Source organism: Theropithecus gelada, chromosome 9 (assembly GCF_003255815.1).
Source record: "Theropithecus gelada isolate Dixy chromosome 9, Tgel_1.0, whole genome shotgun sequence".
Classification (NCBI taxonomy): domain Eukaryota; kingdom Metazoa; phylum Chordata; class Mammalia; order Primates; family Cercopithecidae; genus Theropithecus; species Theropithecus gelada.
This window is the reverse complement of record NC_037677.1, coordinates 65,780,312-65,795,062: the sequence shown is the minus strand read 5'-3', so window position 1 is coordinate 65,795,062 and position 14,751 is coordinate 65,780,312. Positions and strand designations below refer to the sequence as shown.

Genomic DNA, 14,751 nt, shown 5'->3' with positions numbered 1-14,751 from the left:
CAGTTAAAAATTAATGTAAAAAATAGGATACTGAATGGTGATAGTGTTTATGTGACTATTCAGAGGTAATTTATACAAGTTAAATTCTTGGTATGCCATAAGCAATATAACTTGGATTAGTGTTCATTGAGTCAGCTTGAAATAGGTCAAGTGTACTGGCCAGGTGTGGTGGCTCATTCCTGTAATCCCAGTATTTTGGGAGGCCGAGGCAGGTGGATCACCTGAGGTCAGGAGTTCGAGACCAGCCTGGCCAACATGGTGAAACCCTTTTTCTACCAAAAATACAAAATTAGCTGGGTATGGTGGCACATGTCTAATCCCAGCTACTTGGGAGGCTGAGGCAGGAGAACTGCTTGAATCCGGGAGGTGGAGATCGTGCCATCGCACTCCAACCTACACAACAAGAGTGAAACTCCATCTCGAAAAAAAAAATACCTCAAGTACGTATATTTCATCATCTCAATGCCCTTGGCATAGAGGTGCTCAATGGACATGGTGAAATTTTACTGTGGATGTATACAGGTAGGCCACTACAATGTGATGCTTCCTAAAATTTACTCCAATGAAAATGTTAATACAAAATTTTTTGAACCGAACTCTAATACATTACCAAAGCAAAGTTCTGATTTTTTTTCTCACTTTTAATGCTTAGAGGAGAGGATCTTTATAAGGAGCCTGTAATATCTCCTATTATTACATACTTTTTTTTCTGAGGAGGGATTTGTGTTTTCATCTTTGAATTGGGGTCTGAGTCACCCCTTAAAAAATAGCAATTTAGTGAAACAGCATATGGGAAGATCTATAAATCAGGGAAAGAAAGATGGTTATATGTGGGAGGCTGAGGCGGGCGGATCACTTGAGGTCAAGAGTTCAACATCAGCCTGGCCAACATGGTGAAACCCCATCTCTACTAAAATAAAAAATAAAAAATCAGCCGGGTGTGGTGGTGTGTGCCTGTAATCCCAGCTACTCAGGAGGCTGAGGCAGGAGAATCACTTGAACCCAGGAGGTAGAGGTTGCAGTGAGCCAAGATCTTGCCACTTCACTCTAGCCTGGGCAACAGAGACTCCGTCTAAAAAAAAAAAACAAAACAAGAAAGATGGTTATATGTAACTTACTTTCAAGATTAGAAGGAAAAAAGTTGAGGCCGAGGCCAAATAATGCCTCTTTTAATTTAATCCACTGTAGCTGAAAATCAGCAGCAAGCACAACAATAACTGATTTTTAAAAAGACCAAGAGGAAATTCTGTAGGACAAAATATTGGCCCTGTCTAATGCAAAAGAAGCAATGGGAGAGGGGGAGAAGAAAGGGCAAATAAATATAGTTGAAATCTTATAAAGATAATGAAAATCTGTTGAATTAGAATATTAATACTTCTAAAAAGTTTTATGCATTTCCAGTCTCAGAACTGTGAAGCTTTAAAGTGCATTAAGAGAATTGCAGGCACCACCAAATTGACAGAATTCAGAAGAAAAAAACAATCTGAAGCCTTATTTTTAAAAAGGCCTTTACAAGATAAGGCAAGTTGTGTTAACTCTGCTATCTGGCCTTTTAATGAGTTACATGATTTTTAAGCATGCTGTGTTGAAAATTCATTTTGAATAACAATGGGGAAGGAAATATCATATAACTTGTAATTTCCATGATCTGAATATGTAGAAGATAAACTGGTACCAAATACTGACCGAAAGCCGCTTAAGAAGAGCTGTCTGGTTACCTTTGTATACAACATCATAACATTCATTGTAGGTAATTTCATACATAAGGATTTAGTTCTGGAGTCTCAGGGCAAGTTAGATGAACATCTCTGAATCAGCAATGCATGACAGGAATCACAAACCCGTACTGGTTTTGGTGAAGAAGGCAAAGGTAGTTCGTTGTCAGAGCAGGCATTACAGAAAATTTCCCCACAGTTTCTACAGTGGTGCTATTAAATAAATCAGAGGGGGAAAAAAAAAACTTTAATAAGAAGCATTTTTGCACCCCAAATTTTGGGACTCACTTCCTACCTCCCTTACCTTTCTCTTAGAGAGTGAGAATTCCTTTTCACAAAGTTTACAATGTGTTGCTTCTTTGTCTTTCAGCCAAACCAGTCCCTAGTAGGAAGAAAATATTAATGCTCAAATTGGTAACGCTAAAAATTATATGTGAAAACTTTTCCCCCAAGAACATTATTTATAGGATAGATATATGAAGAATGGAAAATAAGTTATTTTCTTTGAGAGATGTATATATTTGTAGATAAAATATGTATGGTATTAGCCTGAAAATATTCTGGGTGGGGGATGGGGATGTGGATTAAGTATAAAAACAAGATTGCAGCCAGGCGACAATGGCTCACACCAGTAATTCCAGCTACTCGGGAGGCTGAGGTGAGAGGATCGCTTGCGGTCTAGAGTTCGAGACCAAGCTGGGCGACAGAGTCTGTCTCTTAAAAAATAAAAATTGAAAAAATGAAAAATCAGGACTGCACGTGATAAATACTGAATATAGGCAATGGTTCATTTTACTCTTTCTATACAATTGTGTATGTTAGAATATACACATGTAAAAATGCTTTAAAGAGGTAAAAATCTGTTACTGATGGGAATTCTCTTCAGGAAAAGAAACTTAAAGATTAAAAGAACCTTAAAAATACTCCAACAGCATTTTATTTTTTAAATGTTTGTGGGTACATAGTTACATATTTATGGGGTACATGGATGTTTTGATACAGGCATGCGATGTGAAATAAGCACATCATAGAGAATGGGGTATCCTAGTCCAACAATGTTTAAAGATAAATTCTCACTGTGTGAAATGCAATAGGTTGGCATTATGTATAACTTATACCTTAAGACCCTAAAATTTGAAGGAAATTACGGAAATCAGATATTGGAGTTCATTATTTTGTAAGACCTCTTTAGGAGGCCTAGGCAGGAGGATTGCTTGAGGCCGGGAAGACTGCCCTGAGGAACACAGACTCCATCTTTACAAAAAAATTAACCAGGCTGTGTGGCATAAGCCTATAGTTGCAGCTACTCTGGAAGCTGAGAAGGGAGAATTGCTTAAGCCCAGGAGTTTGAGGCTGCAGTGAACTATGATTGTGCCACTGCACTCGAGCCTGAGCAACAGAGTGAGACCCTGTCTCCAGAAAAAAGGGGGGGGAAAAAAAGGACCTCACCTTAAGAAGTTTTACATGGCTATTTCTCTCAACTTTTATAACATATTTATTTATTTATTTATTTATTTTTTTTTTTTTTTGAGACGGAGTCTCGCTCTGTCGCCCAGGCTGGAGTGCAGTGGCCGGATCTCAGCTCACTGCAAGCTCCGCCTCCCGGGTTCACGCCATTCTCCGGCCTCAGCCTCCCGAGTAGCTGGGACTACAGGCACCCGCCACTTCGCCCGGCTAGTTTTTTGTATTTTTTAGTAGAGACGGGGTTTCACCGTGTTAACCAGGATGGTCTCGATCTCCCGACCTCGTGATCCGCCCGTCTCGGCCTCCCAAAGTGCTGGGATTACAGGCTTGAGCCACCGCGCCCGGCCTATAACATATTTAATAGCTGCTATGTAAACGTTAGTAAAAAATGGATGTAAGTAGTCTTAGGCAGTATTTATAACAACTTGACCTTTTTTTTTTTTTTTTTTTTTTGAAAAGAGACAGAGTCTCACTCTGTTGCCCAGGCTGTAGTGCGGTGGTGCAATCTCGGCTCACCGCAACCTCTGTCTCCCGAGTTCAGTGATTCTCCTGCCTCCGCCTCCCTGTAGCTGGGATTACAGGCACATGCCCCCATGCCCGGCTAATTTTTATATTTTTAGTAGAGATAGGGTTTCAAAATGTTGGCCAGGATAGTCTCAAACTCCTGATCTCAGGTGATCCGCCCACCTCGGCCTCCCAAAGTGCTGGGATTACAGGCATAAGCCACCACGCCCAGCCTACTTGACCCATTGTTAACCAGCTTGCTTAACCAATCTTGGCTAGAAAGACCTTTTTTCCCCTATGAAGGCAACTTTGTTAGATGATTATCAGCTTTACAATGAGAAGACCCAGATGAAGGAGGAGACTCAATACTGATTGATTTCCTAGAACATGTTCCTAAAACAGCCCAGACCAAAGAACCCAAGTATAACAGAAGATTCCAACTTGGACATGGAGCAACTGCAACCTATAAATTACTACTGAAGCACAGGAACCTTTATTACCTATCACAGGAACCCTATTACCTTAGAGAGAAAAATTCTCTAAGAAAGAAAGGCCCATAGACACATTTCTAAAAACATGAGTTTTCTTAAAAGACTTTTCCAAAAGCAGAATTCTTTGAAGAAAAAAAAAGACTAAGCATTCACAGATCAAGATCACAAGGTTAATTTCAGGTCTTTTTGTTTCATTCACAGTCTTAATAACTAGCACTTATTGTACAGCAGAGATAATACAGTGTTGGCTACTGCATGTGAGGAAGCCTAAGTCTCCTTAGAACACAGGATTATAAGGGCTTTCTTTTTTTTTTTAACTAGATAGTTCATATCAGACAAACACCAGCAAAGAGTCAGATGGCTTGAATCATAGAATATATATTTTTTAATGCAGGATGGGGGCCAGGTGCAGTGGCTCACACCTGTAATCCCAGCACTTTGGAGACTTTGAAAGGCCAAGGTGAGAGGCTCTCTTTAGACCAGGAGTTCAAGACCAACCTGGGCAACATAGCAAGACCCCATCTCTTAAAAAAAAAAAAAAAAAAATTAGCCAAGTGTGGTGGCATGCACCTGTAGTCCCAGCTACTTGGGAGGCTGAGGTGGGAGGATTGCTTCAACCCAGATGTTCAAGGTTACAGTGAGCTATGATTATGGCACTGCACTCCAGCTTGGGAAACAGAGGAAACTCTGTCTCTGAGGGTAAAAAAAAAAAAAGGCAGCTGCAGGAAGGGACCCTAAAAGATAATCTAACTTGATGAAAACCATACAAAGGAAAGTGATTTGCCAAATGTCCCAAAGCCGCCTAGTGGAAGCAGCTTGTAAGGGCGTTAGGTTCTGAAACAACCTTGCTGACTTTGAGACTAGGACTTTGGAGACTAGACCTTGAGACTAGGCCTTTGGAGACTTCTTTTCATTGAACTTACCTGCCGCCCTCCCAAGGAGAGAAGCTCACTTTAAGCTAAGCCTAGTGTGTCCCTGTGAAGGGATCTCAGACATGAGCACCTGTAGCCCTCTCATTTTACACATGAGAAAATTTAAAGCCTAGAGAACTGAAGCTGCCTGCTCAAGGAAACAGCCGTTTACCAGAAGAGCTAAGACTAGAACGGAACAACCTCTTGCTCTGCAAATAAACAGCAATTTTTCTCTGCCCAATTCCAAGATGTTAGCTGCTAGACTTACACCCCCTAGATAGGATACTATGGGATTCTTCTCTGGAGAAACTCACTGCTACAGAGAAAAGTACTGTAAATACTAAACATAAGCAGAGAGTACCCAATAGTTCACTAATCACAGCAGATTTCTCTATGGTGAGGCCTACTAGTCTACAACAACCCACCCAACCAACATACACACAAGGTTTCCAATAACCCTTATTTGTGCCTTTTATTGAAATTGGGGGATATCACAACATTTGAGAAAACTTCAGAGAATCAATAATGAGGCCGGGTACAGTGGCTTACACCTGTAATCCCACTACTTTGGGAGACTGAGGTGGGAGGATCACTTGAGCCCAGGAGTTTGAGACCAGCCTGGGCAACACAGTGAGACCCCCACCATCTCTAAAAAATAAAAATTAGTGGGGTATGGTGATGTATACCTGTGGTCCTAGCAACTCAGGAGGCTGAGGAGGGAGGATTGCTTGAATCCAGAAGTTCAAGCTTACAGTGAACTATGATGGATGGAGTCACTGCACTCCAGCCTGAGCAACAGAGACACTTTCTCTAAAAAAAAATTTTTTTAATTAAAGAAAAACATTTTTTAATGATAATATCAAACACAGAATATGACAGGATGCTATTTTTTAAAGGAAAAATTAGCAAATAATAGTCCATTGAATGTTAAAAATATGCCTGCAGAAAAAATAGCCCACAGAAGGTTACACCTGAATCTAACCAAGGCTTTATTTTATTTTATTATTTAGATGGAGTCTCGCTTTGTCGCCCAGGCTGGAATGCAGTAGTAGGATCTCGGCTCACTACAACCTCCGCCTCCCGGGTTCAAATGATCCTCTTACCTCAGCCTCCCAAGTAGGTGGGACTACAGGCGCACACCACCATGCCTGGCTAATTTTTTTTTTTTTTTTTTTTTTTTGAGACGGAGTCTTTGCTTTGTCACCCAGGCTGGAGTGCAGTGGCACGATCTGGTCTCACTGCAAGCTCCGCCTCCCGGGTTTACGCCATTCTCCTGCCTCAGCCTCCCGAGTAGCTGGGACTACAGGCGCCCGCTACCACACCCGGCTAACTTTTTGTATTTTTAGTAGAGACGGGGTTTAACCATGTTAGCCAGGATGGTCTCGATCTCCTGACCTTGTGATCCGCCCGTCTTGGCCTCCCAAAGTGCTGGGATTACAGGCGTGAGCCACCGCGCCCGGCCGCCTGGCTAATTTTTACATTTTTAGTAGAGATGGGGTTTCACCATGTTGGCCAGGTTGGTCTCGAACTCCTGACCTCAGGTCGATCCACCTGGCTCGGCCTCCCAAAGTGCTGGGATTACAGCCGTGAGCCACCGTGCTTGGCCTAATCAAGGCTTTAGATTTAACTTCCAGTTCACAGGCAACAAGTAGACAGAAACAAGTAAACACTACAAACATTCAGAGAAAATCCAGAATGTGAAAAACTGTTTAGGATGGCTGTTCCAGACTCTTCAGCTGGTCAATAGCATGGAAGAGAAAAAAATCAACTCACATATGAATCCAGTTTCCACATAAAAAAACTGGGAAAAGCAGATAATATTCTGTTAAAGATAGATGTGAGTAATAAGTATAAGGCAAAACAAAGTAATAACACAAAATACAGGAAAGATACTATAAAGAGGAGAGTGCAATTGAGAAGCAGATGGGGCTTCTAAGGTACTGGTCATGTTCTATTATCGCTAACCTAAGCAGAGAATACACAAGTTTTTGTTTTGTTTTGTTTTGTTTTTTTAGAGATAGAGTTTTGTTCTTGTTGCCCAGGCTGAAGTGCAATGGCATGATCTCAGCTCACCACAACCTCCGCCTCCCGGGTTCAAGCAATTCTCCTGCCTCAGGCTCCTGAGTAGCTGGGGTTATAGGCATGTGCCACTATGCCTGGCTAATTTTGTATTTTTAGTAGAAACAGGTTTCTCCATGTTGGTCAGGCTGGTCTCGAACTACTGACCTCAGGTGATCTGCCCGTCTCGGCCTCCTAAAGTGCTGGGATTACAGGCGTGAGGCACCGTGCCTGACCCCACAAGTGTTTTTAAGTTGTACTATATATGCACTCTCATATGCATATTTCACAAAACTTTTTTTTAGAGTTTACATAATGATGGTTTCGGCAAATATCCATGTATCCACACATCTTTTTTTTTTTTTTTGAGACGGGGTCTCGCTCTGTCGCCCAGGCTGGAGTGCAGTGGCGGGATCTCAGCTCACTGCAAGCTCCGCCTCCCGGGTTCACGCCATTCTCCTGCCTCAGCCTCCCGAGTAGCTGGGACTATAGGCGCCCGCCACCTCGCCCGGCTAGTTTTTTGTATTTCTTAATAGAGACAGGGTTTCACCGTGTTAGCCAGGATGGTCTCGATCTCCTGACCTCGTGATCCGCCCGTCTCGGCCTCCCAAAGTGCTGGGATTACAGGCTTGAGCCACCGCGCCCGGCCCACACATCTTTTTTGTTTGTTTGTTTGTTTTTTGAGACGGAGTCTCACCCTGTTGTCCAGACTGGAGCGCAATGATGCGATCTTGGCTCACTGTAACCTCCGCCTCCCGGGTTCAAGCAATTCTTCTGCCTCAGCCTCCCAAGTAGCTGGAATTACAGGCATGTCCCACCACGCCCGGCTAATTTTTTCTTTTGTATCTTTAGTAGAGATGAGGTTTCACCATGTTGGCCAAGCTAGTCTCTAACTCCTGACCTTGTGGTCCACCTGCCTTGGCCTCCCAAAGTGCTGGGATTACAGGCATAAGCCACTGCGCCCAGCCTCCACCCATCTTTTTTTTTTTTTTTTTGAGACGGAATCTTGCTCTGTCACCCAGGCTGAAATGCAGTGGCATGATCTCAGCTCACTGCAACCTCCACCTCCCAGGTTCAAGTGATTCTCCTGCCTCAGCCTCCCAAGTAACTGGGACTACAGGTGCGTGCCACCACGCTCAGCTAATTTTTGTATTTTTAATAGAGGCGGCATTTCACCATGTTGCCCAGGATAGTCTCAATCTCTTGACCTTGTGATCCACCCACCTTGGCCTCCCAAAGTGCTGGGATTACAGGTGTGAACCACTGCGTCCGGCCCCATCTTCTTAAAAAGTGTGAGGATACGGCCTGGCGAGGTGGCTCACACCTGTAATCCCAGCACTTTGGGAGGCTGAGACAGGCAGATCACCTGAGGTCAGGAGTTAGAGACCAGCTTTGCTAACATGGTGAAACCCTATCTCTACTAAATATATAAAAATTAGCTGGGCATGGTGGTGGGTGCCTGTAATCCCAGCTACTTGGGAGGCTGAGGCAGGAGAATCACTTGAACCCAGGAGGGGGAGGTTGCAGTGAGCCGAGATCACGCCATTGTACTCCAGCCTTGGTGGCAGAGGAAGACTGTCTCCAAAAAAAAAAAAAAAAAAACACGTGAGGATAAAATAAAGGTATATTCAGATACACAAATTGTTATTTTTTTCTTTTTTTAAATTTTGGTAGAGACAAGGGCTTGCTATACTACCCAGGCTGGTCTCAAACTCCTGGCCTCAAGCAATTCTCCCACTACAGGCTCTTAAAGCACTGGGGTTACAGGTATGAGCTACCATGCCCAGTCTCCAGATGTGTAAATTCTTACAATCTCTATCTTCATTCACCATTTTCAGGAAGCTACTGAAAGATGTGTTGCCCAAAATAAGGGAGTATACCGAGAGAAGTTATAGAATTCAGGCAAGAGGAGCTCCCACAAAGAGAGAAGGTAAAGGAAATTCTGAGAATACCAGCAAAGGAAAACATGAGCAGTAAAGTGGAGAACTCCTGAAGTTGGAGGCAAGGCATCAAAGAAAAAATAATGACCTAACCAATTACCTGATATATTTTACCACGTGGAAAACTTTATCAAGAAGCTTTTTTTAATAGAGGTGTTTCAAGGTATGAGAAAACTCAAATGTTATACAACTAATTTGTTTTTAAAAAGAGAGGGGCGGCTGGGTGCGGTGGCTCACGTCTGTAATCCCAGCACTTCGGGAGGCTGAGGTGGGCGGATCACGAAGTCAGAAGTTCTAGACAAGCCTAGTCAATATGGTGAAACCCCATCTCTACTAAAAATACAAAAATCAGGTGGCACGTGCCTGTAATCTCAGCTACTCAGGAGGCTGAGGCAGAAGAATCACTTGAACCTGGGAGGTGGAGGCTGCAGTGAGTCGAGATCATGCCACTGCACTTCAGCCTGGGCAACAGAGGCAGACTCCATCTCAAAAAAAAAAAAAAAAAAAAAAGAGGGCAATTATTAACTCCACAGGAAGAGTAAAGTAGTTCAAGTAAGAAAACATAATCACAGTACCTGGCTCAGCAAGGAACAACATTTAAATAGTCATAATAAAAAATTCAGAGTAGGGGCTAGACGCAGTGGCTCACACCTGTAATCCAGCACTCTGGGAGGCCGAGGCAGGTGAATCACCTGAGGTCAGGAGTTTGTGACCAGCCTCGCCAACATGGCGAAACTGTCTCTACTAAAAATACAAAAATTAGCCGGGTGTGGTAGGACGCACCTGTAGTCCCAGCTACTCGGGAGGCTGAAGCAGGAGAATCGCTTGAACCCGGGAGGCAGAGGTTGCAGTGAGCTGAGATCGTGCCACTGCACTCCAGCCTGGGTAACAGAGCGAGACCCCGTCTCAAAAAAAAAAAAAAAAGAAAAGAAAAGAAAAAAAATAGCTGGCCTTGGTGGCAGGTGCCTGTAATTCCAACTACTGGGGAGGCTGAGGCAGGAGAATCACCGAACCCTGGAGGCAGAGGTTGCAGTGAGCTGAGATCATGCCATTGCACTCCAGCCTGGGTGAAGACGCAAGACTCCATCTCAAAAAAATATATACAGGTGTGGTGGATCATGCTTGTAATCCCAGCACTTCAGGAGGCCAAGACCGGAGGACTGCCTGAGGACAGGAGTTCAAGACCACTCTAGACAACACAGCAGATACTGTCTCTACAAAAAATGTAAAAATTAGCCAGGCGAGGTGGCATGCGCCTGTGATCCCAGCTACTCAGGAGGCTGAGGCAAGAGGACAGCTTAAGCCCAAGAGTGTGAGACTGCAGTGAACTATGATTGTGCCAGTGTACTCCAGCCTGGGCAACACAGCAAGACCCCATCTCAAACAAAATAATAAATAAAATAACATAAATAAAATATATATATAAAGTAAATGAATGCCACAAAAAACTTTACTTAATTATACTGGGAGACCGGAAAGACCAAAATGAAAGTGAGCAAAACTCTACATCCACCATATGAAGAAGTTAATATATAAGTCTAAAACTGCTGAATCAACAGCAAATAGTACATACTGAATATTAGTTAGAAATACAGGGATAAATGCCAGAAGAAACAGCTAAAAAACTGAAAGTAGCTCCCTTTGGGTGGCAGGAGCTAGGGCAGATAAAGGACAAGGGAGTGAAGAACAAGAAACTGCTACCATCATCATTATTATTATTATTTATATTATTTGGTGTTAAATCTTAGTATTATTTTTTTTTTAATGATTTTCATGTAACATTTTTTTGTCACCCAGGCTGGCGTGCAGTAGCGCGATCAAGGCTCCCTGTAGCCTCAACCTCCCAGGTTCAAGTAATCCTCCCACCTCAGCCTCCCAAGTAGCTGAGACTACAGACCTGCACCACCACACCTGGCTAATTTTTTCTTATTATTTAGTAGAAACAAGGTCTATGTTGCCCAGGCTAGTTTTGAACTCCTGGCCACAAGCAATCCTCCTGCCTCGGCCCCTCCAAGTGCTGGGATTACTGGTGTGAACCACCACACCCAGTATCATGTAACACTTCTTGATTTTAAAAAATGAAGCTGTTGGGTAGGAAGCCACCTGTCACTGAAGTGATCACACAGACACTGTCCCTTCTTCTATGTTGTAGCAAGGATTCAGACACATTCACAACCATACTGGTAAGCTGTACCAACCACTTTCACTCACATGTATTAACCTACTCAATATTCAGAGCAACCCTATGCAGAATCATCAGCCTATTTCAGAAGAGGAAGCTGAGGCTCAATGAGGATACATGACTTGCTGAAAGTAAAAGAACTAGTAAGTAATAGACTGGCGTAGGAACTCAAGATTCTCAAGTTCACAGGCAATTTCACTCTATCATGCCATACTTTGTAGGAAAGTAAAATTACTTCTAAGGTCAGTTTCTTTTTTTTTTTTTTTTTTTTTTTTTTGAGATAGAGTCTTGTTCTGTTGCTCAGGCTGGAGTGCAATGGCGTGATCTCTGCTCATTGCAACCTCCACCATCTGGGCTCAAGCAATTCTCCTCCCTCAGCCTCCTGAGTAGCTGGGATTACAGGCGCCCACTACCACACCTGGCTAATTTTTGTATTTTTAGTAGAGATGGGGTTTCACCACGTTAGCCAGGCTGATATCAAACTCCTGACCTCAAATGATCCACCTGCCTCGGCCTCCCAAAGAGCTGAGATTACAGGCGTGAGCCACTGCACCCGGCCTCTAAGGTCAGTTTCTAAAGGAATGTTATTAATAATGTGACTCTAGGGGTATAGGGAAGAGATGAACTCCCAGTATCCAAGCTCCTCATTCAGTGCTTTGGCCTCTATATATCCTGGGATTCATCAATAATACATTAGATTCACACAGGGCTTTACCTTCCATTGGAGACTTTCACATACCTTCCCAGTTTAGGAAAATGTTCTACTCACCTGCAATGCTTTGTTGGCTTCTTTTATGTCTTCAATTTTAAGTTTTGATCTAAAAAGATTACAAATAGGTCCAAATTTCAGTACACATATTTAAATATAGAACATTCAGTATTTCAGTAGGTATTGGTATTTCATAGGATACAAAATTATGTATAGTATATGATCTTTATGGTCTTCTCTGGCTAGTGGAATATTTCATATTCTCCTATATTTTCTAAATGTCCTAAAGCAAAAATATTTTAGGTTTAAAACTTGCTTTTTAAGAAATACTGGCATTTTCATGTGATCATGACAATATTAATAGCTATCATTTATTGTAGGTTTACTCTGTGCCTTTGCATGCATAATCTCATGTAATCTATACAAAAACCTATTTTAAAGATGAAGAAATGTCTGATGAAGTTTAGTCACTTGTAAGACGTCACAGAGCTGGCAACTGGGGGAGCCAGGATTCAAACCCTTGTCTGTGACCCCAAAGGGCACATGCTAACCATTATGCACGCTATTTCTCTAGCAAATACAGAAGTGCTAAGGAAGAAAATACTGTGAGCCCCGTGTGGTGGCTCAGCACTTTGTGGGGCCAAGGCGGGTGAATCATCTGAGTTCAGGAGTTCGAGACCAGCCTGGTCAATATACAGTGAAACTCCATCTCTACTAAAAATACAAAAATTAGGCCGGGCGCGGTGGCTCACACTTGTAATCCTAGCACTTTGGGAGGCCAAGGCAGGTGGATCACCTGAGGTCGGGAGTTCAAGACCAGCCTGACCAACATGGAGAAACCCTGTCTCTACTAAAAATACAGAATTAGCCGGGGTGGTGGCACATGCCTGTAATCCCAGCTACTCAGGAGGCTGAGGCAGGAGAATCGCTTGAACCCAGGAGGCGGAGGTTGCGGTGAGCCGAGATCATGCCATTGCACTCCAGCTTGGGCAAAAAGAGTGAAACTCTGTCTCAAAAAAAAAAAAAAAAAAATACAAAAATTAGCTGGAAATAGTGGTATACACCTGTAGTCCCAGCTACTTGGGAAGGTGAGGCAGGAGAATCGCTTGAACCCAGGAGGCAGAGGTTTCAGTGAACCAAGATCACACCACTGCACTCCAGCCAGGGTGACAGAGCGAGACGCCATCTCTCAAAAAAAGCAACAAAAAAGAAAATACTGTGAAAGACATAGCTGCAAATACTTTTCCACTTTTTTGATGAAGTCTCGTTCTGTTACCCAGGCTGCAGTACAGTGGCACGATCTCAACTCACTGCAACCTCCACCTCGTAGGTTCAAGTGATTCTCCTGCCTCAGTTTCTTGAGTAGCTGGGATCAGAGGCACCCGCCACCACTCCCAGGCTAATTTTTATATTTTTAGTAGAGACAGGGCTTCACCATGTTGGCCAGGCTGGTCTTGAACTCCTGACTTCAAGTGATCCGCCCATCTTGGCCTCCCAAAGTGCTGGGACTACAGGTGTAAGCCACCAAGCCTGGCACTTTTCCACCTTTTGAAAATATGTATGTTGGGCCAGGTGCAGTCGCTCATGCCTGTAATCCCAGAACTTTGGGAGACGGAGGTGAGCAGACCGCCTGAGGTCAGGAAGGAGTTCAAGACCAGCCTGGCCAACATGGGTGAAACCCCATCTCTACTAAAAATACCAAAAAAGTTAGCTGGGCGTGGTGAGGGGCGTCTGTAATCCCAGCTACTCGGGAGGCTGAGGCAGGGAGAATCACTTGGACCGGGGAAGCAGAGGTTGCATTGAGCCAAGATTGTGCCAATGAGCTCCAGCCTGGGCAACAGAGTAAGACACCACCTCAAAAAACAAGAAAAAGAAAAAAGAAAATACATGTATTGGAATCAACTTACTACCAAGTGGTATAACTTTTTTTTTTTTTTTTGACGGAGTTTTGCTCTTTTACTCAGGCTGGAGTGAAATAGCATGATCTCGACTCACTGCAACCTCTGCCCCCAAGATTCAAGCGATTCTCCTGCCTCAACCTCCCGACCAGCTGGGATTGTAGGCACCCGCCACCACACCCAGCTAATTTTTGTATTTTTAGTAGAGATGGGGTTTTGCCATGTTGGCCAAGCTGGTCTCAAACTCCTGACCTCAGGTGATCCACCCGCCTCGGCCTCCCAAAGTGCTAGGATTACACGTGAGCCACCGTGCCCAGCCCCAATTGGTATAATTTAATTTTGTTTCTTCTTTAAAAAAGAAAATACATATGTTAATGAAAATGCAAATTATAAAAAACAATATTTAATTACCTGTGATCCCATTACCCAGAGGTAATCTTCTCTATACATCTGTGTATATATTTTAAATGGAATAATTATCTACATAGTTTTCCATAACCAGCTATTTTCACAATATATCCTGAACAGCTTGCAGCTACTGACTTGTTACTGAGTATCTGCCACATCATTATAGTAAATGGTTACTTGGTATATACAATGAAAAAGAATATAAAATAGTTTATATAATTATTATCTACTGTTAATCTTTCAACGTGTTTCAAATTTTTCACCACAAAAGTTGTTTATTAAAATTACAATGACTAGTTCAGGCATGGTGGCTCCTACCTGTAATCCCAGCACTTTGGGATGCCGAGGTGGGCAGATCACTTGAGGTCAGGAGTTCCAGACCAGCCTGGCCAACATAGTGAAACCTCATCTCTACCAAAAATACAAAAATTAGCCAGGCATGGTGGTATGCACCTGTACTCCCAGCTACTC

At 43.1% G+C, this 14,751-nt stretch overlaps 1 protein-coding gene across 3 annotated transcripts in view; it reads right to left on the bottom strand.

Moving 5' to 3' along the window:
• Nucleotides 1–1,368: 1,368 nt before the first annotated feature.
• RUFY2 (RUN and FYVE domain containing 2) overlaps nt 1,369–14,751 on the bottom strand; it is a 63,253-nt gene continuing 49,870 nt past the window's right edge. For 2 of the 3 annotated variants that reach the window (XM_025395931.1, XM_025395929.1), the window contains exons 16-18: nt 12,035–12,083; nt 2,020–2,097; nt 1,726–1,928 (exon numbers count right to left, since the gene is read on the bottom strand). In XM_025395931.1, the coding sequence (XP_025251716.1) occupies nt 1,785–1,928; nt 2,020–2,097; nt 12,035–12,083 (271 nt within the window). In that variant the 3' untranslated portion in view covers nt 1,726–1,784. Of the gene's footprint in view, nt 1,929–2,019; nt 2,098–12,034; nt 12,084–14,751 lie in introns of all 3 variants that reach the window. The other variant, XM_025395930.1, reaches the window with a different exon arrangement.